Source organism: Gymnodraco acuticeps, unplaced genomic scaffold (assembly GCF_902827175.1).
Source record: "Gymnodraco acuticeps unplaced genomic scaffold, fGymAcu1.1, whole genome shotgun sequence".
Taxonomy (NCBI): Eukaryota; Metazoa; Chordata; class Actinopteri; order Perciformes; family Bathydraconidae; genus Gymnodraco; species Gymnodraco acuticeps.
The window spans coordinates 190,646-211,286 of NW_022991995.1; the positions used below are offsets into that span (position 1 = coordinate 190,646).

General features: G+C 41.1%; 1 protein-coding gene and 1 long non-coding RNA gene across 2 annotated transcripts in view; one reads left to right on the forward strand and one right to left on the reverse strand.

The window, feature by feature from the left end:
- LOC117536397 (zinc finger protein 271-like) overlaps nucleotides 1-16,730 on the forward strand; it is a 69,222-nt gene extending 52,492 nt beyond the window's left edge. Inside the window, exon 5 of the mRNA XM_034201243.1 lies at nucleotides 15,579-16,730. Coding sequence (XP_034057134.1) covers nucleotides 15,579-16,429 — 851 coding nt within the window. The 3' untranslated portion in view covers nucleotides 16,430-16,730. The remainder of the gene's footprint in view (nucleotides 1-15,578) is intronic.
- LOC117536400 lies at nucleotides 998-8,579 on the reverse strand. The gene is made up of 3 exons (XR_004567556.1): nucleotides 8,097-8,579; nucleotides 7,672-7,840; nucleotides 998-1,612 (listed from the first exon to the last, which is right to left on the reverse strand). It is a non-coding gene; the product is annotated as an uncharacterized LOC117536400 (long non-coding RNA).
- Nucleotides 16,731-20,641: the final 3,911 nt, after the last annotated feature.

The following is a 20,641-nucleotide window of genomic DNA, read 5'->3' on the forward strand; positions in this document are numbered from 1 at the left end:
CAGAAGGTGAGGGGGTAAGAGAGGCAGGAAGGGAGTGGAGCCTGATGGAGATACTGGGAACAGAAGGTGAGGGGGTAAGAGCTACCAGGAAGGGAGTGGAGCCTGATGGGGACACTGGGAACAGAAGGTGAGGGGGTAAGAGAGGCAGGAAGGGAGTGGAGCCTGATGGGGACACTGGGAACAGAAGGTGAGGGGGTAAGAGCTACCAGGAAGGGAGTGGAGCCTGATGGGGACACTGGGAACAGAAGGTGAGGGGGTAAGAGCTACCAGGAAGGGAGTGGAGCCTGATGGGGACACTGGGAACAGAAGGTGAGGGGGTAAGAGAGGCAGGAAGGGAGTGGAGCCTGATGGAGATACTGGGAACAGAAGGTGAGGGGGTAAGAGCTACCAGGAAGGGAGTGGAGCCTGATGGAGACACTGGGAACAGAAGGTGAGGGGGTAAGAGCTACCAGGAAGGGAGTGGAGCCTGATGGGGACACTGGGAACAGAAGGTGAGGGGGTAAGAGCTACCAGGAAGGGAGTGGAGCCTGATGGGGACACTGGGAACAGAAGGTGAGGGGGTAAGAGCTACCAGGAAGGGAGTGGAGCCTGATGGGGACACTGGGAACAGAAGGTGAGGGGGTAAGAGCTACCAGGAAGGAAGAGGAGCCTGATGGGGACACTGGGAACAGAAGGTGAGGGGGTAAGAGCTACACTGTAAAAATCAACCTATAAGATCTACTCTCTAAATGGGGGTAACAATTTGCACACACTTCTTTTGAGTAGATTTTACCCAATGTTTTTTGGGTAAAGGTTACTAATATTTAATATATAAGACTTACTTTAAGAAATTAAGTAAAATCTAACTCAATTACTTAAAACGTATTACTTATAAATGAGTAATATTTACTCCTAATCGTAGGCATCTATTTACTTAATAATTGATCCATATTACACATTAATATTACTTTATTTGTAAGGTTACCAGTAAACAATATATTGCCACACAAGATTTTATTGATCATGTTTTTTTTTATTGACCAAATGTATAAGTGCAATATGGCCATACATTGAGATTATTTAAACAGTTAAGTGCATTTCAATTGTTAACTGAGCAGAATCTTCAAAATAGTCACACAATCACATTGTTTTAACAGTAAAGTGCATGGAAATTGTAAACATTTTTAACATAATCTTCCAAGTGCAATTTACTCAACTATTAAAACCTTTGAGTGCCAGTAAACAGTCCACTTTTAACAGAAAAAGGTTTCTCCACATCCATTACATTCCACATCACATTATTTTGTGTTTGTGTCACTCGGCACTAAAACAAGTCAACATCCACTTCAGAACAAATTGTTTATTTGCGGCTCTGGACCTTTTTGAGCAGCTTGGCTCCATCAAGCTCCAAAAACTGTTTTTAGAATACCTCAAATGTGTATTTGAGCTTGTTGGGGTATTCCAGGTTGAGGGCGTAGAGATGAATCCCATCAACAATGCACATGCCTTTGTTTGGTTTCCGCACAAAACTCTGTCTCCCTCTCTGACAATGGACACATCTGCTGGTCCCGTCCCTGGCATCATGGATCACAAGCACCTTCATAGTTTGGTCCACGATGCTGTCATGCTCGTCCTCCATGTTGAAAAGAAAGAAAGAAAAGCATATTCACTTTAAATTAGGCATATTAACAAGAAGCTATTATACAATATAGGCTTTGTGGTCTAGCATTAAGCCTAATCAATAAAACCAGGGATTGACTTTTTTTAAATGATTTGTAAAAATGTGTGGCAGCGATTAAAAACAAAACAAGATTTCTAACTTATATAAAACATGTCAGGCCCAGTCAAATTGCCCATTGATCTAATCAATGACATTAAATTGATTATTTCCCATAAACATAACTTTTCAGTGCATGATTTTATTTATCTTATTTCACTTTAACACCAAAAGAAGGTTTTTGTTTTTAGGTAGTTGTATATGTTAAGTAGCTAAGCACATCAGTACATTATCCCTAAATCATTTTCCTGTGAATGCTAAACCATTTATAAAAACAATAAGATGTTTACAGATTTACAGCAATAAATTGCATATTTATTTGTTAGGTGTCAGAGTGGTTAATCACATACATTAAACAATGGTATCAGAGCAACCTCTGAAATAACTCCGTTAAAAAAAAAATGTTTTAAGTGAAACATCCGGGGCTTTTCAGAAAACATCCGGGCTTGAGCCAAAGTAGCCACCCCCTAGCACCGCCACTGATTGGAAGAATTTAAAACAACGTAAACAACATAATGGTATAATTCCACAAGTGGTGATTGGATGATATGGTGATACACTTTATTGTACAGTAGGTGGCGGTATGCACCTGAAAGCTGTTTGCAATCCGCCAAAAAACCGAGAGAAGAAGAAGAAGAAGAACCTGGATCCACTTGGCGTCTCGTCGCTACGGTTCTCTCTCTCTCTCTCTGTGTTCCTGAGAAAGTGTGTGTGAGCTCCAGCTCTACTGGTCCATCATCTGTGTGTCTGGATAAACCTCCGAATGGACTGTGTGCTCTTTTTTCTGGAGCGTTTACCTCGGACTATAGGAGCTAGCTTAGCATGCTAGCTGGAAACACGTTAGCAACACTAGTCAGATTGAGAGTTTGATGCAGAGAGAAACGGTGTGTTTAACGGAGTCTGCAGGAAAAGGTGATCTAGGAAACATGAGTAAAGTCCAAATGCTGCTGTCGGTGAAGAAGCAGCGACTCACTGCTGCTAATGAAGAGATATTTGCTCTGTTTGAACAAACAATAGCAGAGCTCGAGGAGGAGCTGTTTCTTTCCAAAGAGGAGAACAAGAGACTCCAGAAACTACTGGACGCTGTTTTACAGCCTCAGCTTCGGATACACAGAGCAGGTCTGTTCCCTTTACCCTTAATTAACACTTTACACTCTTCAGTAGCACTTTATTATCACATTAATAACACTTTAGACCCTTTATCAGCACTTGCTGCAGGTCTGATCTGTATGCATTGTATGCATACAGATCAGACCTGCAAGTCCCTCGCATGCCGTAAAGCATGTCGCAACACTGTCATAACAGCCTTAACTCTGTATGCATTGTATGCATATGTGACATCTCCCTTTTTTCCTAGTTATTTAATTTTAAATAACTGTAAAGAGTTTTGACAGATTAGTCACAGCATCATCCTGTAATAGTAAACAACAGTCAAACTGTGATAGCAAATGTTCATTCAGTCGTACTGACCAGCCAAAAGTGTCCTATGAATACAGGTTAACTTAATGTTGATAAAGATGGGTAACCAATACCTTCAGTAGTGCTGTTCTAAAATAAAATTCAAGATGCAAGTTTTCTTTTCTAAACATTGCAGCAGTAATATCAGGTGTGCATAACATTCACAATACACAGAACCCAACATTCTGCAGACTCAGAGTCCACCTGTGTTGCTCCCCCCCAAAGGCCATAGGTGTTTTTTTTCTGCTTCACCCCCAGAGGTCATTGTGAAACACCCAAAACACTCCTGTCTACAAATCCAACCTAGTGGCCGGCTTACTGACACGACCTGGTCTGAACACGTCCTGGTGTTGGTGTGTGGGTCGTCACCTCACTTGGTTTCAGGGTAGCAGTCTCTGGTGTGTTGGCGCTTACAGGCTGGGAAATCGCCACAGCACTCTCTGCTGGTGTTAGTGGGATGTGCTGTGCAGGTCGGGAAGTTGCTTCTGCCCGGAGATGAAGTCAGTTCCGCCGGAGCACTGCACCTCCTTGTGTGTTAATGAGGTAAGACCTCGGAGTAACACACTCTTTTGAGACGATTGCTGGTGTCTTCCAGGACTTCTCGTTGTGGAGCTTGGTGTAGACTGTGTCTCCTGGCTGTAGAGCTGGTAGATGCCTGGCACCATGTCGTCGGTTGTGATAAAAGGCTTGTTTTGCTTTCTCACTCGTGTCCTTTTGTCTGACAATCTGTCTGTTAGGCCATTTAGGCCGTAGATTTTTCTCGAGTGTCGGGAGCATCGTTCTGATCTTTCTCCCCATTAGCAGTTCTGCTGGACTGACTCCTGTGGTAGTACAGGGAGTGGATCTATAGCACATAAGGGCTATCAGTGGCCCCTGGTGTCCCTCATGTATGTTCTGCAAAATGATGATGGGATGCCCTGTATCACTGTGGCTACATAGCATGCCACATCTTCTTGAGTGTCAGTCTCTTCCTTTGTATGTGTCTGTGGGCTTCGGGACAGTGTCGGCGACAACAAGGGTCTTCCCAGGCACGTGCTCTGCTAAAGGTTTGTACCTCATGAGCCTCATTAGTAGACACTGACCTCTCAAGGGGACGTTATCTAGGCTTTGTTTGTTGATCAGTGGCACTAATGGTTTGTGGTCGGTCTCCAGCCTGAACTGATCCAAGCCACATAGATACTTGTCAAACTTCTCACGGGCCCATACTCTAGCCAAGTACTCATTTTCTATCTGGGCGTAGCGTGTCTCCGCTTCTGTGAGACGCCTCGAACAGTAGGCTATGGTAGACCACAGTGTGCCGTGGTCAGCATTGTCTTAATGTTCTCAAAAGCTGACTGCTGTGAGTGATCCCAGGTCCAGATGTTCCTGCTCTTCAGAAGCTCGGACAGTGGTTGACCTATTGTGGAAAGGTTTGGAACGTACCCAGGTAGTTCACCATGCCCAGGACTCTTTTCAGCTCATGGACGTTTCCTGGTGGAGCCAGCTGATGTATGGCTTCAACTTTATCAGGTTCGGGCCTGACTCCTGACTGGTCGATGAGATGTCCCAGAAAGCGTAGCTGGCTTTGTCTGAGGGAGCATTTATCTTTATTGAGTTTTAAGCCTGCTGACTCAACACGCTGTAGTACCTTCTCGAGTCTGGCGTCGTGCTGTTCTGTCGATGTCCCATAGACCAGGATATCGTCCATGAAGACTTCAACGCCTTCCAGCCCCTGCAGAGTCTCTAGCATTTTCTGCTGGAAGATCTCAGGCGCACTGGAAATCCCGAAAGGTAACCTTTTGAAACAGTACCTGCCAAACGGTGTTATAAAGGTTGTTAATTTACAGCTGACTGGGCGCAGTGGGATTTGCCAGAACCCACTTGCAGCGTCGAGAGAGGAAAACACAGTTGCACCACTTAGCTTTGCAGTTATTTCATCAGAGGTAGGTAAGATGTAGCGCTCTCTTTTTACTGACTCATTTAGTCTTTTCAGGTCCACACAGATCCTGGCTTTGCCTGTGGTTTTCTTTAGAACGGGCACCATAGGAGCACACCATTCAGTTGGCTGTGTTACCTTCTCGATGACACCGTTCTTCTCCATCCTCTGCAGTTCCTCTTTTACCATCTGTAACATTGGGAAGGCCACACGACGTGCTGTATGCACTGCATATGGTTGAGCCCCATCCTTTAATTGGATTTTAACAGGTTCAGTTTTTAGTGTGCCGTGCTCACCATAGGCTTGAAGATGTTCACTGGTAGTGAATTTCACTTCATCAACACGCCTCACCAGGTTCATCTCCACTGACAGATCCCGGCTGAGTAGGTTATTGACACTCTGGCCACGGACTACATATGCTTCAAATAGGTAGTTCTTTCCCTTGTAACTAACTGTAGCATTAAAGCGTCCCAGACACAACAGTTCACCTCCTGGGCTGTCTAATGGGATGTCAGCTGGTTTCAGTGTTTTTGGTGGAGTGAGTGTGTGAAATGCATCCTCACATAAGACGCTGACATCAGCTCCTGTGTCAATTTTAAATTCCATTGGAGTAGAATCCACCTGGAGCTGTACTGTCCACTGCTCTTTCTCATCTGCACTGCACACTGAGCCTAAGAAATAATGGGTCTGCTCAGCCTGTACAGTCCCTGTGACCTCACTCACTGATCTATTGCTGTTTCGGCACACTCTGGCCCAATGTCCTATTTTATTGCACTTGTGGCATGTAGCTTTAGCTGCAGGACACTCTTCTTCCTTGCTATGCTGTGATTTCCCACATTTCCTTTCACTTTCCCCCCATTTTCTGTCTTTTGACTTGCCTTGATGTTGTTGAGGTTTCCATTTGTTATTGTTTTCTTTGAATCTCACCTCCTGTACTGATCCCACTGTGTCTTCCTGCAGACTCACTTGTGCTGCGACCTCCTCTGACTGCCTGATGGTCCGTATCGTCAGTGCTAGTGTTAGCTGCAGCCTGCGCGAGAGCTCTCTGTCTCATATCCCGACAACAATTCGGTCACGGATATTCTCATCTCGGCTTACGCCAAACTCACAGTGTTCAGATAGATCATACAGGGCTGGGATGAAACCCTCTGCCTTCTCCCCTGGCCGCTGGACCCGCTGGTGGAAACATGCCCTCTCATGGATAACGTTCCTCCTCGGGAAAAAGTACTCGTTGAACTTGAATATGTTTTCTGCCTGAATATGTTCACCTGCACTTTCCCGTCATCTTTGTCGAGTTTAGTATCGAGTCTGTACTGCTCAAAGCGTTGCCTCCATTCTGGCTATTCAGTCGGCTAATTAAACGAAAAGTTTGCTGGGGGATTAAACTTGGCCATTCCGCCGTCTATATTCCTCTACTTTGTCTTGTTTAATTCCTGTGACTCACCGGTCACTTCTGACCCCATGTAGAATGATCGAGGGTCGAGTATCTTTCACGACTCAGGTTTATTGTACAGTAAGTCAAGGACATTACAGTCGGCAGCAACCACACAACTCACGGGCTTAATCTGAAGTAAAGCAGTCCCTCGCATGCCATAAAGCATGTCGCAACACTGTCATAACAGCCTTAACTCTGTATGCATTGTATGCATATGTGACAAATAATTCATAAAGAAATCAATGAATAAATATTAGGGATGCTCCAATCGATCGGCCACTGATCGATATCGGCCGATACTCACTGTGCGCGGCAAAACAAGCTCACCAAAATGGCTTCACCAGTCTGGCACTATTTTAAGGTGTCCGAAAAGGACAATAAAATAGCGGTTTGCAACAGAAATTATATATATCAAATAGCTATTTGATCTACCTCTGGAACAAGCTAAATTAGTTATACATATGCTTATTCTTCACTGTTGGGTCACTCATTACTGGATCAGAGAGAGAGAGCGAGCGAGAGAGAGAGACTCCCGTGTTATTATCCACAGTTAATGTAAACTTGAATAATGTACTTCATTTCATTTGTAATAATTATGTTGGTTGTTGTTTGTGGAAGCTCCAGTGAATGAGCCCCATTAACTGAGTTTTAAACATCACTTTAAATGGAAGATCCCCATAGGCTCCGCCCACTCAATCGGATCGGCGATCGGTATCGGCCGATGCTGATTTTGGCGATCGGCCCCAAAATTGGTGATCGGAGCCTCCCTAATAAATATGTTCAATAATCAATTAAACACATCTAAAATGTTACTTAATAAAGAATAGGGGAACTAGTACAAAGGTCACTAAGTAATTAAAACATTTATATAAATTAATGTAAAATCTCATCAATCAATGTATTTATAATATATTCTCACACACAGAATATATATATTTTGAGAGAGATATACACTCGTATTAGACGCAGTCAAAAGTTTGGACAAATCTTCTCTTTTAAAGTTTTTTATTTATTTAAATTGGTCCTACTTTCTAGATTTATACTGAAGACATCAAAACTACTGTGGTTTAAGATGGAATGACTTAATAATCACAATTCAAGTCTTACCTCTGCAAGAACTCCAGGGTAGCTCCCAGTTCTGAGCGATAACTGATGTTGACGCAGTAATATGCTGCAAACATCAGCATCAGGGCGTCGACAACATTCAGGACACTGCCACTGACGATGGTCTGATCCTCTGCTATCATGTAGTGTCCAGCTGTCAGGGGAGAACTCCCTTAAGGTGCACAAAGGAAAAAGTCACAAAACATTTACAAATCCAAAACATATTTAGTGCAGATTGTTGTTGTTTTTTACTGGTGATCACATGGCCAATTGTCTTTTAGGAATGATCAGCTCCTGCAGCTTTCTTTTCTTTCTTTAGTGTTTCCTAATGTTGACAGTGTAGAAAAGGTCACATCATAAAGGGATAGTTTGGGTGTTTAAAGTGGGGTTTTATAAGGTACAGTGCTTATCTATAGTCAGTGTATTACCTAGAGTAGATGATGGCCGGCAGGGGCAGACTGGGAAACGGTGGACCTCTGTCGTCTGTCAGCGCAACTTCAATGATGCCGTTTAAAAACAGCTAACCGATCCGCGCGTTTGGTGATTCTACAGATGGCCAGTCCGGTACTGTTGGGGCAGGAGTCACACTCTGGCGGGGGCTCTGAGGCCCCCCCCCCTCTGCCTCCGCGTGTCCTTTTGTGAAGGGGTCAGATTAACAGAGGAAGAATTCAAAGCAACCAGGGTCAGGTTATAACAAATATGCTGATTTAATGGCAAAATATACAATAACACAACATCACGAAGTAATCCGGATTACCCCGGCTCTGGTTCCTCCCGCTGGGAAATCTAACTGTCTTGTCTTGTCTTGTCAGCAGGAGGAAGAGAGAACGAGAAATAGGACTTCACAGAGACATATGGTAGTTCCCGTGGGAGGAGTTATGCAGAGACTCCCTCAAGGAGATCACTGATTGGCAGACACAAACAGGCGACACATTCTAAGGTGTCCGGTCACAACATGCATTCTCCCCTCCTCCCTTCTCTGCGGCCCGGTTTAACACACACCGTTTCACATGCAGCCCTCTCCACTTACTCCAAAATACAATTGTTTCACTTATCATATTTCCAGCTTCTTGTTACAGATTGCTATTATTAATACAAAGTAATTAAACACACACATATATTATTCAAGATATGTAGACTTCCCTGCTACTTGACATGCTGGAGATCTTAAGAAGAATGTCTCCTCCCCCACCTAGTCTCCTGTCCTGCATAACTGCTCCTTCTTCATACAGAGTAATAAAACATGTTTAAGCCAACTACTCCACAATGTGTGTAGCAATTCAGTCCTCACATTATGAAAGAATAAAACAGAGAAATCAATAAAACACAAGTACAGGTATAGTTTGAGCAGTAATCCCATCTAGCTGCTGCAATAGATACACACTTGTTCCTCAACGCACACACATCTTTATCATTAACAGAAGTTAATTGTTCTTGTAGCTAAAGGGCTTCTGTGAACTTCCTTTCAACTCGAAGTCCGCTTTACTGGACTGAATACATTTATCAACATCAACGAAAGTGCTCAATAAATGCTGTATTGAACCAATAAACTAACACAAACTAACTATCACTATAACATGATGATGATGATGGTGATAAAGAATGCATCTAACGTTCCGCTGTTCATTATAATCAAAAACAGAGCATTAAACAAACCATCATGCTCTTACTTTGAAATCATGCGGAAATGTCGTCATCAGCAGGCCATCACGTGGTTTCCGAAAATAACCGAGTGACACGAGTAGATTTTTAGCCGAGACCGGCGGAAAATATGTCTCAAAATTCCGTGTGTGTAAAAAGACGATCCACGAGCAGAAATGTGAGATCCACGAGCAGAGATTTGAGATCCGCAAGCGCATTTTTGTTCGACAAATACAAAATGGATTCACAAATGCCTGATCGAAAGGTGTAAATGTTAAAGAGATATTCACAAATCTTTTTTTATTTGTGAAAATATTTAGCGTATTTGCAGATCCGTTTTACACTTGCACATTTATTTGTGAGTTTGCAAATCTTTTAAATGCATTTGTGGTGTTTTACATTTACAAATCACATATTTACACACAAATTATTTTATGTTCACACAAATAATTATGAGACATATCTATGCCCATAGTTTGTGCATGTACAGTATATCCTCCCTGTGTGTGTAATGTGTTTAAACACAACCGAGTGGGGGAAGACATTTCCCTCTGAGGGATGAATACATTATATCTTCTTCTTCTTAGAAATCATAAGTGAATGGTCACATTAGGTTTGCCTGCAGTGAATGCTGACAGCTCTGAGCTAGTTTATAGATGTATCATGGCATAGACAAATGTCTCCTATAACCCACAGTCTATGGCTGTTACTGGTGGGTTATAGCATCGTGTTATATCTGAATTGTGCTCTGGTAGGAATTCGCACCCAACATGTTAATAACAGTCAAGTTTTGTTTTAACTCTATGGTTTTACACAGTTTTTATAACATGAAATTCACATATTTAACTATTACATCTTCAAATTAATACAAATGTAGCAATAAAGGGAAAGTCAAAATGTGTTAAAATGTAGTTTTTTTTACTCTAATAGGATAGTCAATACCTGTGTTTTTCAGTTTATCAATGTAAGGTAGTGGTTAAATTAAGCAAAATTACAAAATATTTCTTTCTTTACTCATATATTGTCTTGCAATTATACATTTTTTAAACGAGTATTAACAGTATTATGTATTTGACAGTGATATATTGGCATAACAAAAGTATTTTTTAGTAAAATTACAGAAAATGCAGCTAATTTTGCCAACAGAAAATCATTTATTTTTACGGTTAGTTTTGTTAAATTCACATTTAAAAACTGCTAAAAAAACAGATAAATAATGTATTCCATTTTTACAGTTTGTTTTGGTTGAAATACATGACCCATTTCAATAAACCGTTTATTCTTGTACATTGATTATGATTTCCTGTAATTATGAAATACACTAAAAAAACTGTAAAAAAACTAAAGTTTTACCATTTACTATAGTAAATAGTAAATGTAAAGTTTTTTATGTACTGTATATAAAAAACACACATATTTGAACATTTAGCAGGTTCCCAATTCAATTCAATTCAAAACCTTTATTTATCCAGGTAAAATCCCATTGAGATCAATGATCTCTTTTTCAAGGGAGACCTGCAGCAGTAGGTTCCACAAGAAGACATAAACAACAGAACAACAAAAGGACATCATACAGCAACATGTACAGGGATTACAATTTACATATTTAACTACAAGTACAGTTACCAAAAGCATCTGATTTTGTAGCATCCAACCGAGCTTTAAAAACATATAGTGGTACTAGCGTGGTAATTTTCCATTCTTTTTGCAGACTGTTCCATGTTAGTGGAGCTGCACATCTAAAAGCTTTCTTCCCTAAGACAGTCCTAGCACTTGGCACATTTAATAAAACCACAGCATGCGATCTAAGGCAATAAGTACTTTCAATTCGCAGAGAGATCAGGGAGCAGATATAAGATGGTAGTTTATCCAACATGGCTTTGTAAATGAAAAAGTACCAGTGACTGAGCCTCCGTACGTACAGTAAGTGATGGCATAACCGCCTTGGTATACAGGGTACAGTCATGCGTAAGTGCTTTACAATTTGTTAAAAATCTCAGTGCACTGTGATACGCAGCATCTAACTTGCTCAGGTAATTGGCAGGTGCATTCATATATAACAAATCACCATAATCCAGCACAGGTAAAAAGGTCACGGTGACTAGCCTTTTCCTGGCCTCAAGCGAGAAACAGGACTTATTTCTGTAAAAGAAACCTAGCCTAACCCTCAGCTTTTTAAGCAGGTTATTGACATGAAGTTTAAAAGTGAGACAGTCATCAAGCCAGATACCCAAGTATTTGTAACAGGTAACCACTTCAAGTTGTATTTCTTGCGTAGTTACAATATCCAAAGCAGTCTCTGGTGTATTTTTAGCTTTAGCTTTCGAAAAGTGCATTACCTTGGTTTTATCCACATTTAAAAGAAGCTTAAGCTCAGAGAGCTGAGCCTGAATAATGTTAAAAACAGCCTGTAATTTAACAACAGCCTCGTTAATCGAGGCACCTGCACAGTACATAACGGTATCGTCCGCATAAAAATGTAAGGTTGCTCCTTCGACATTTTCACCTAAACTATTAATATAGATAGAGAATAATAGCGGACCTAAAACTGAACCTTGTCGTACACCATTAGTGATGTTTAACCACTCAGAAGACAGCCCATCAAACTGAACACATTGGGACCTTTCAGAGAGGTAGTTCACAAACCACCCTACTGCATGGCTGGACATGCCTATACTGACCAGCCTTTGCTTCAAAATGCGATGATCGACAGTATCAAAAGCTTTGGATAGGTCAACAAATAGAGCTGCACAACTCTGCTTATTATCTAAAATACTCGTAATATCATTTACCACTTTCATTGTGGCAGTGATGGTGCTATGTTGCTTTTTGAAGCCTGACTGATGTTTAGACAGGATGTCATTGTTACATAATCAATCAATCAATCAATGAAAAATAAACTCCTTTACCTGTTCACTCACTAGGCGTTCAAGAACCTTGGCCAGAACTGACAATTTAGAGATGGGTCTATAATTGTTTAATAAGGTGGCCTCCCCTCCTTTTAGTAGTGGCAGGACATAAGCTGACTTCCATACTTTTGGGATTTTGTTGGTGCTGAGGGAGAGGTTAAAAAGAGTAGTAAGAGGTGGAGCAATAAAATCTGCAGCTATCTTTAAAAAGAAAGGTTCTACGTTGTCCGGACCAGCCGGCTTTTTAGGATCTAGCTTGGTTAAGACTTCACAAACAACATCAACAGTAAAAGGAGTAAAACTGAAGGGGTTTTCCAGACCACATTGTTCTGAGTCACCGACTGTGGTGTTCACAGAAGCAGAATTAGAAACAGAATGAAACAGAGAGCCACAGGACACAAAATGCTCATTAAAACAATTTAGTATGGTGGTCCTATCCGATATAGTGCCAGATACTGTGGTAAGGCACGGAGGTAGCTCATTACGGATATCACCGGTGGATATCGATTTTATGGCTTTCCAGAATTGTCTAGGGTTGTTCAGGTTCTTTGTGGTAACTTACAGATAATACTTAGATTTAGCACTTTTGACATGTGAAGTGAAGCTATTTCTTAGCTGCCTAAAACGCAGCCATTCTACCTCTGAGCCTGATTTCCTAGCCTTTGCCCAGGCCTTGTTTCTCTCATGTAGGATACTAGATAATTCAGCAGAAAACCAAGGATTGTCTCGTCCCTTCACTCTAAATGTACGCAGGGGTGCATGTCTATCTATAATTTCCATAAAACCAAGATAAAAATAAGACCATGCGGTTTCTACATCAGCACACAGATCGATTTTATCCCAATCAAACCCAAACAGATCATGTACAAAATCCTGCTCCACAAAATGTTTGATGTCTCTCTTGATGATAATACGAGGTTTAACCTTTTGGACCTTAGTGTCCCTAATTGTGGCTACAACACAGTGATCGCTCAGATCATTTGCAAATACTCCCACAGATGAATATTTATGGGGAACATTAGTTAAAATGAGATCAATTAGGGAGGATTTATTAGGGGACTTCATATTTGGGCGAGTAGGACTGTCAACAATCTGAGTAACATTCAAAGAGATACAAAGGTTTTTAAAATCCTCTGACACTGCAGTTAACCAGTCCCAGTTAAAATCTCCAAGTAGCACTATTTCCTTGTAGTCTAGTTGTGATAACATATTTGCTAGTGAAGACAAGGAGTCTTTGACAGCTGAAGGGGGGTCTGTAACAACTCACTACCATGACCTGTTGACCCTTTGCCACTTCTATATTTAAGGCTAAAAATTCAAATAGCTTACTGATAGATTTGGAAACTAATGTGGTTACACTGAACTTATTCTTAACATAAATGGCAACGCCACCACCTTTATTAGGCCGGTCGGTACGATACACATTAAAACCATTTAAGGCAATGTCAGAGGCCAAAATAGATTTGTTTAGCCATGTTTCTGATAAGACAATGACGTCAGCGTCAGTCGATTTTGCCCAGATACGGACAAAATCTAGTTTACCTAACAGACTGCGCACATTCAAGTGGATGAAACCCAACCCAGATCTAGCTTTAAAATCAGCAGGAGTAGCGATCTGACTACTACTACTGGGCGGACCAGGGTTAGGTTGTACATTTCCTGACAGTAATAACAACAAAAAAACCAGGCATCTTTTCCTCTTAAGCGACACACATACATTGTCATCTACTTTAGAATCAATGGAAAAGTCTGCGAGAGTGTGATTAGAGCTTAAGAAGCAGTCCTGAAGAACCATCATCGCAGGAAAACAAAAAAGACAATCATATTTTGTTGAGCAGATTGACTGTGACAAGGCAACCGGTAATTGTTTGTGTAACACATCCGAACCTTTGCAGGGGATGCCCACTGCGGGTGGCAGAACAGACCTGAATCTAGTAGTCTTCTCAGAATGACAAAGGACAGGCGAAAGCAGCAGCGTGGTATCCCCGGGGTGAAAGCAGGCCTCTGCTACAGCAGAACCAGGACAGGTGGGAAGCAGGCCCCAGCCGTGGTAAAATCCTCCTCCGTACAGCAGCACACGCCCGGTGGAAGCAGGCCAAGCCCGAAGCGTGGATCCACTCCGTCTCTCCGCGACGACTCCGGGGTAAAAACCTCTCCAGTGCAGCCGAACTTAACAGGTGGGAGCAGGCCTCCGTAGATCGCAGATCGCAGGCAGCAACAGGTAGAGCTGCTCCGTCTCTCCGCGACGTCTCCGGGGTAAAAACCTCTCCAGTACAGCCGAACTTAACAGGTGGGAGCAGGCCTCCGTAGATCGCAGATCCCAGATCGCAGGCAGCAACAGGTGGAGCCGCTCCGTCTCTTCGCGACGTCTCCGGAGGAAAAACACCTCAGTACAGCCGTACTCACAGGTAGGCCTCCGCAGATCGCAGATAACTAAAACTACTACTTGTATAAGCAGGGATGGCTAAAAGTTTGTAAGCAGGAGAGCTAGATGCTAACAGATGCTAACAGGTAGTGCGAGCCTGTAGAAATTGCGACTGCCTCCAATGACTATCTATAATCTATAATCATTTATACAAGCGCAACTTTGAACATGTGCAGCAGTGAAATGCAACTTACAAAGTAATCAAGAAACAACATAAATTAAAAACTGACAGGGAACGTTTTACTGCACCATCATTACCGTTACATAAGAAGGTGCCGTCAAATGTTCTCTTAATACTTGCATACTTTTAATTAAATAAGGTTTGAATGCAGGATTTTTATTTGTAACAGTATTTTCATTCTATACTGTAGGCGTAGTGTATCTGTGAACGATCCCAAATACAATTCCTTGTTTACATTGCGGCTAGTGCTACGCCAGAAGAAAAAACCTTTTTACATTTTGAACTGGAAGTGGAAAGGGGCTGGGCTACATGAGGTGACTTGAGCCAACATAAATACACAATAGGTGGGACTAAGAAAGATAATGTGAAAATATAAAAACAAAGGCATTCATTAGGGCTGCAAAATGTCTCCCATTGTAATGGTGATGAGATTTTTAAATGCTAACACTTAACAGTTTGTTCTGACTGTGTTTCCTGTTTCCTGCAGACGTCCAGCAGCTGGTGGTGGTTAAAGAAGAGCTTCTCCCTGACCAGCAGGAGTGGAGCACCAGTCTGGACCAGGAGGACCCAGAGCCCCCCCCACACATTAAGCAGGAACAGGAGGGAGAGCAGCTTCAGGAGCTGGAGGAGGCTGATATCACCAAGTCCACTTTCACTCCTGACCCTGTGAAGAGTGAAGATGATGAAGAGAAACCTCAGTCCTCTCAGCCTCATCAAAGACAAACTGAACATATGGAAACAGAAGCTGATGGAGATGACTGTCGAGGACCAGAACCAGCCAGGAACTCAGATCCAGAGAGCAGTTTGCAACCAAAGACTGAGGACCACACTGAAGAATCTTCTGAACCTGACACTGGAGACTCTTCTGAACCTGACACTGAAGACTCTTCTGAACCTGACACTGAAGACAGTGCTGATTGGAAAGAGACCAGAGAACCTGCATCAGGCTCAAACTCACTGAAAAATAGACATGAATCTGTCAGTGATCCACAACGTTGTGCTGAAAAGAAACCATTCAGCTGCTCAGTCTGTAAGAAAGCTTTTTCACTGAGTGGAAGTTTAAAGAGACACATGAGAGTCCACACAGGAGAGAAACCATTCAGCTGCTCAGTCTGTAAGAAAGCTTTTTCACAGAGTGGAAGTTTAAAGACACACATGAGAGTCCACACAGGAGAGATTCTACACAGCTGCTCAGTCTGTAAGAAAGCTTTTTCACAGAGTGGAGATTTAAAGGCACACATGAGAGTCCACACAGGAGAGAAACCATTCACCTGCTCAGTCTGTAAGAAAGCTTTTTCACAGAGTGGACATTTAAAGGCACACATGCTAATCCACACAGGAGAGAAACCATTCACCTGCTCAGTCTGTAAGAAAGCTTTTTCACATAGTGGACATTTAAAGTCACACATGAGAGTCCACACAGGAGAGAAACCATTCACCTGTACAGTCTGTAAGAAAGCTTTTTCACATAGTGGACATTTAAAGTCACACATGAGAGTCCACACAGGAGAGAAACCATTCACCTGTACAGTCTGTAAGAAAGCTTTTTCACGGAGTGGACATTTAAAGAGACACATGAGAGTCCACACAGGAGAGGAAAAATAGATTTGCAAAGTTTGTGACAAAAGATTTAAATGGCGTAATCGTTTAAAAAGACCAAGTGTGTTGGTTAGGGAATACATTTGTATCCTAATGCCGTTACATGTAATACGTTACTCCCTAAGCCTGTTTTCACCCACCTGCAACCGATTCGCTAATAATCACAAATGTTTATTTCTTCGACCCCTTGACTCGACTATTTCTTGTTTAATAATCGTTACATCTCCTCAGGACCAAGTTCCCGTGTCCTGCCTTTCACCTGCTGATCACCCACTGCTCATTTAAGGTGGACTCACCTTTACAAGGGACCAGCTAGTCTTAGTGTCTTAATGCAAACGTTTTGTAAAGTGATGCTAGACCAACAACGTGCTGTTGGGCTGTGTGCTCTCTGCAGGACGGTGTCTGTACTCAAAGATTGTTGATGAAATGAGAGCTTCACTCTGTTTTTGTTGTCTAAACCAGGGGTTCCCAAACTTTGCCATGCCTAGGACCCCCATATAGCATTATCGTCTGGCGGGGACCCCCCTGTTGCCTTTTTTTTTTTTAAATGATGAGTACATTATGATGGAAAATATGACAAATTAATCATACAGCTTAATATGTTTTCTTAATATATATTGGTATTAATAATTAATAATCAGTTATTCTTCAAACTTTTTTGTCTTTATCTTTTGTTTGTCATTCATTACATTGATGGTGTCTTCTGTTATAAACATTCTTAACACAATATTAAACGGTAATATCAACAGTAAACATATTTTAAAGCATTTTTAAAGTGATTTCTGTCTTTATAATATTATATGATTTTGAACAGTAATATCAACAATTAACATATATTTGTATTATTTTTTAAAGCTATTTATATATAATATTCAACAGTAATATTAACAGTAAACGTATTTATATTTATATAAACAACAATATTTGCTACATCCGTGCTCTCATCCAGCTGCAGAGTGAAATATTCACTAGCTCTCACTTGCTCCAAAAGCTGAGCAGATGCTCAGTTTCACTCTCAGTAGCGGCAGCTCGATTCTGATTGGCTTGAAGGGCGGTCGTGTGAATTAAAAACAAAAAAATAAAATATGAAAAAATAAAAAATATTAAAAGATTGGCATCAAAGGACACAGATTGATAGATATGCAGTTATTAATAACATCTAAAAAATGTAACATTCAATTTTTTTTTAAATTCCACTTTCCCTCAAACTTTGCGCGACCCCCGGGGGGTCGGGCCCCGCTTTGAAAAACACTGGTCTAAACAACGCCAACAGAGCGATACGTCTTCTTTCCAGCAGATGGCATACATGTTACATCATGCAGTTCAACTGTCATCCACATATTAGAGATTCAAAACAGCAATGTGTGAGATAAGGCTAGTAATTGACTATTTCAACAGAATGTGAAGAGGTTAGTCTTGAAGCCACGTCCAATATGTTTGTGTTTTGTTTGATTAAATCAACTGAAATGAGCATTCAATGACTCAATTATTCTGAATTACTGTCATTACATCATGGGTTTGCATTGCAATATTAGAACGCATAAAACCCAACTTTATTTCCCCCAAGTTGCGGGTGTTCATTGTTTAGAAGTCCGCTGTGTTTCATCCAAGCTTCCACTGCGTGCTCCGATAATGCTGAAAGTATCTGTTGTATGGTTTACCTGCTCCAGTAACACAAGTGTAATTGACTGGACAGAGACAAGAGATAGTGAATGGATCCAGAGGAGAACCAGAAGATAGTCCGCATAGAGCCTTCAGAATCTGAAAATGATCAGGGATAGAGCTAGAAAAAAACTCCAAAAACCTGAATAGATCTAGAAGATAGCAAAGCCAAGAAAGACCCAGACAGGAAGGAGCCAAAATAGTTTGTATTTTTTATTTTTTAATATTCAAGCTCTTCTCTTAAGATATTAGAACATCTTATCAGAATTCTCTGAGTTTGTATCAACTTTGGTACTTAAAACAGATAAAGTAATTATCGTAGGTGACTTTAATATTCATGTTGACGATGATAAAAATAGCCTTACTGTTGCAAATAACTCTATATTAGATTATGTTGGTTTCTGTCAGAGTGTAAATAAACCAACCCACTGCTATAATCACACTCTCGACCTTGTTCTGACTTATGCTATTGAAATTGAGCAACTATTAGTTGAACCGCATAATCCTGCTTTATCCGACCATTTCTTAGTAACTTTTGAAGTACTATTACGAGACTACAAAGCATTAGTCAAAAGCTCCTGCAGCAGAAACCTATCTGTTAGTGCTATAGCCACATTTAAGGAAGAGATTCCACCAATACTTAACTCGATAGCATGTCTGCATGTAAGGGAGGAAACTTATACAAAATGTACACCACCCCAAATTGATCATGTTGTTGATAGTGTTACAGATGCACTGCAAATACAATTATACTCTGTTGCTCCTTTGAAAAAGAAGAAAATGAAACAACATAGATTTGCTCCATGGCATAATGCCGAAACCCGTAAAATAAAGCAAAAGTCGAGACAACTTGAAAGGATATGGCGTTCCACTAAACTTGAAGAATCTCGTTTAATTTGGCATATTACTCTCAATGAATATAAGAAAGCACTGCGTAAAGCGAGAGCAGCCTACTACTCTTCATTAATAGATGAGAATAAGAATAATGCAAGATTTCTTTTCAGCACTGTAGCCAGGCTGACAGAGAGCCACAGCTCGATTGAGCCTTCTATTCCCATAGCACTCAGTAGTAATGATTTGATGTGCTTTTTTAACGATAAAATTGTTACTCTTAGAAACAAAATTAATTACCTCTTGCCTATGACCAGTATAGTGTTATCAACAGCTCCCGGAAACGTAAGTTCTAATATTACACTAGATAGTAAACTAGAATGCTTTTCAGCCATTAACCTTGAACAATTAAATTAAATGATTCTCTCTTCCCAATTCCAACTAAGCTGTTGAAGGAAGTTTTTCCATTAATTAGCACTTCTTTATTAAATATTATGAATATGTCTTTATTATCAGGCTATGTTCCACAATCATTCAAAGTAGCAGTGATGAAACCGCTTATTAAAAAGCACAACCTCGATCCAGAGGTTTTAGCCAACTATAGACCTATTTCTAATCTTCCGTTCCTCTAAAAAATTCTTGAGAAAGCGGTCGCAAAACAGTTGTGTGATTACTTAAAAAACAATGATTTATTTGAAGATTTTCAGTCTGGCTTTAGAACACATCATAGCACAGAGACAGCTCTGGTTAAAGTTACAAATGGCATTATAATAGCCTCAGACAAGGGACTTGTCTCTATTCTTGTTTTGCTCAATCTCAGTGCTGCATTTGATACTATCGACCATGATATCCTATTGCAAAGACTAGAGCACTTAGTTGGCATACAGGGAACTGCTTTAGGCTGGTTTAGGTCCTATCTATCTGAACGCTCTCAGTTTGTACGTGTTAACGATGAATCTTCTATGCAAACCAAAGTTATCCATGGTGTGCCACAGGGCTCAGTGCTCGGACCTATTTTGTTCACATTATATATGCTTCCATTAGGCAATATTATAAGGAATCATTCTGTAAACTTTCATTGTTATGCGGATGATACTCAACTATATTTATCAATCAAGCCTGATGAAATTAATCATCTAAATAAAATTCAAGGACTTAAAAACGTGGATGACCTTACATGTTTTGATGTTAAACACGACCAAAACTGAAGTTATTGTACTTGGCCCAAAGAATCTACGAAACAAATTATCTAAAGATATACTAACTATGGATGGCATTAATTTGGCCTCCAGTGAGACTGTAAGGAATCTTGGTGTAATATTTGATCAGGATTTATCCTTTAACGCCCACATAAAATCAATTTCAAGGACCGCCTACTTCCATCGAGATTCAGCCCCTAGTTTTGCTGATATAGGCTTAGTTTGTCGGGGGACATCTTACTTCTTCCTTCTCTCTGTCTATACCTGTGTACTCTCATGTTCCGATTAACCCAGCTTCCCCAAATGTCTTTCTTTTTGGTGTCTATATACGCCGGGATCCGGCGTCATGGTAGTGTGTGTGTGTGTGTGTGTGTGTGTGTGTGTGTGTGTGTGTGTGTGTGTGTGTGTGTGTGTGTGTGTGTGTGGTGATCATGTTGTGCGCACTATCCGTGCTGAGTGTGCTGACTTTTCGTACAATTTCCCACTGTCTGGCTTCCTGCATAAAGTCAAGTGCTCGGCGCAGTTG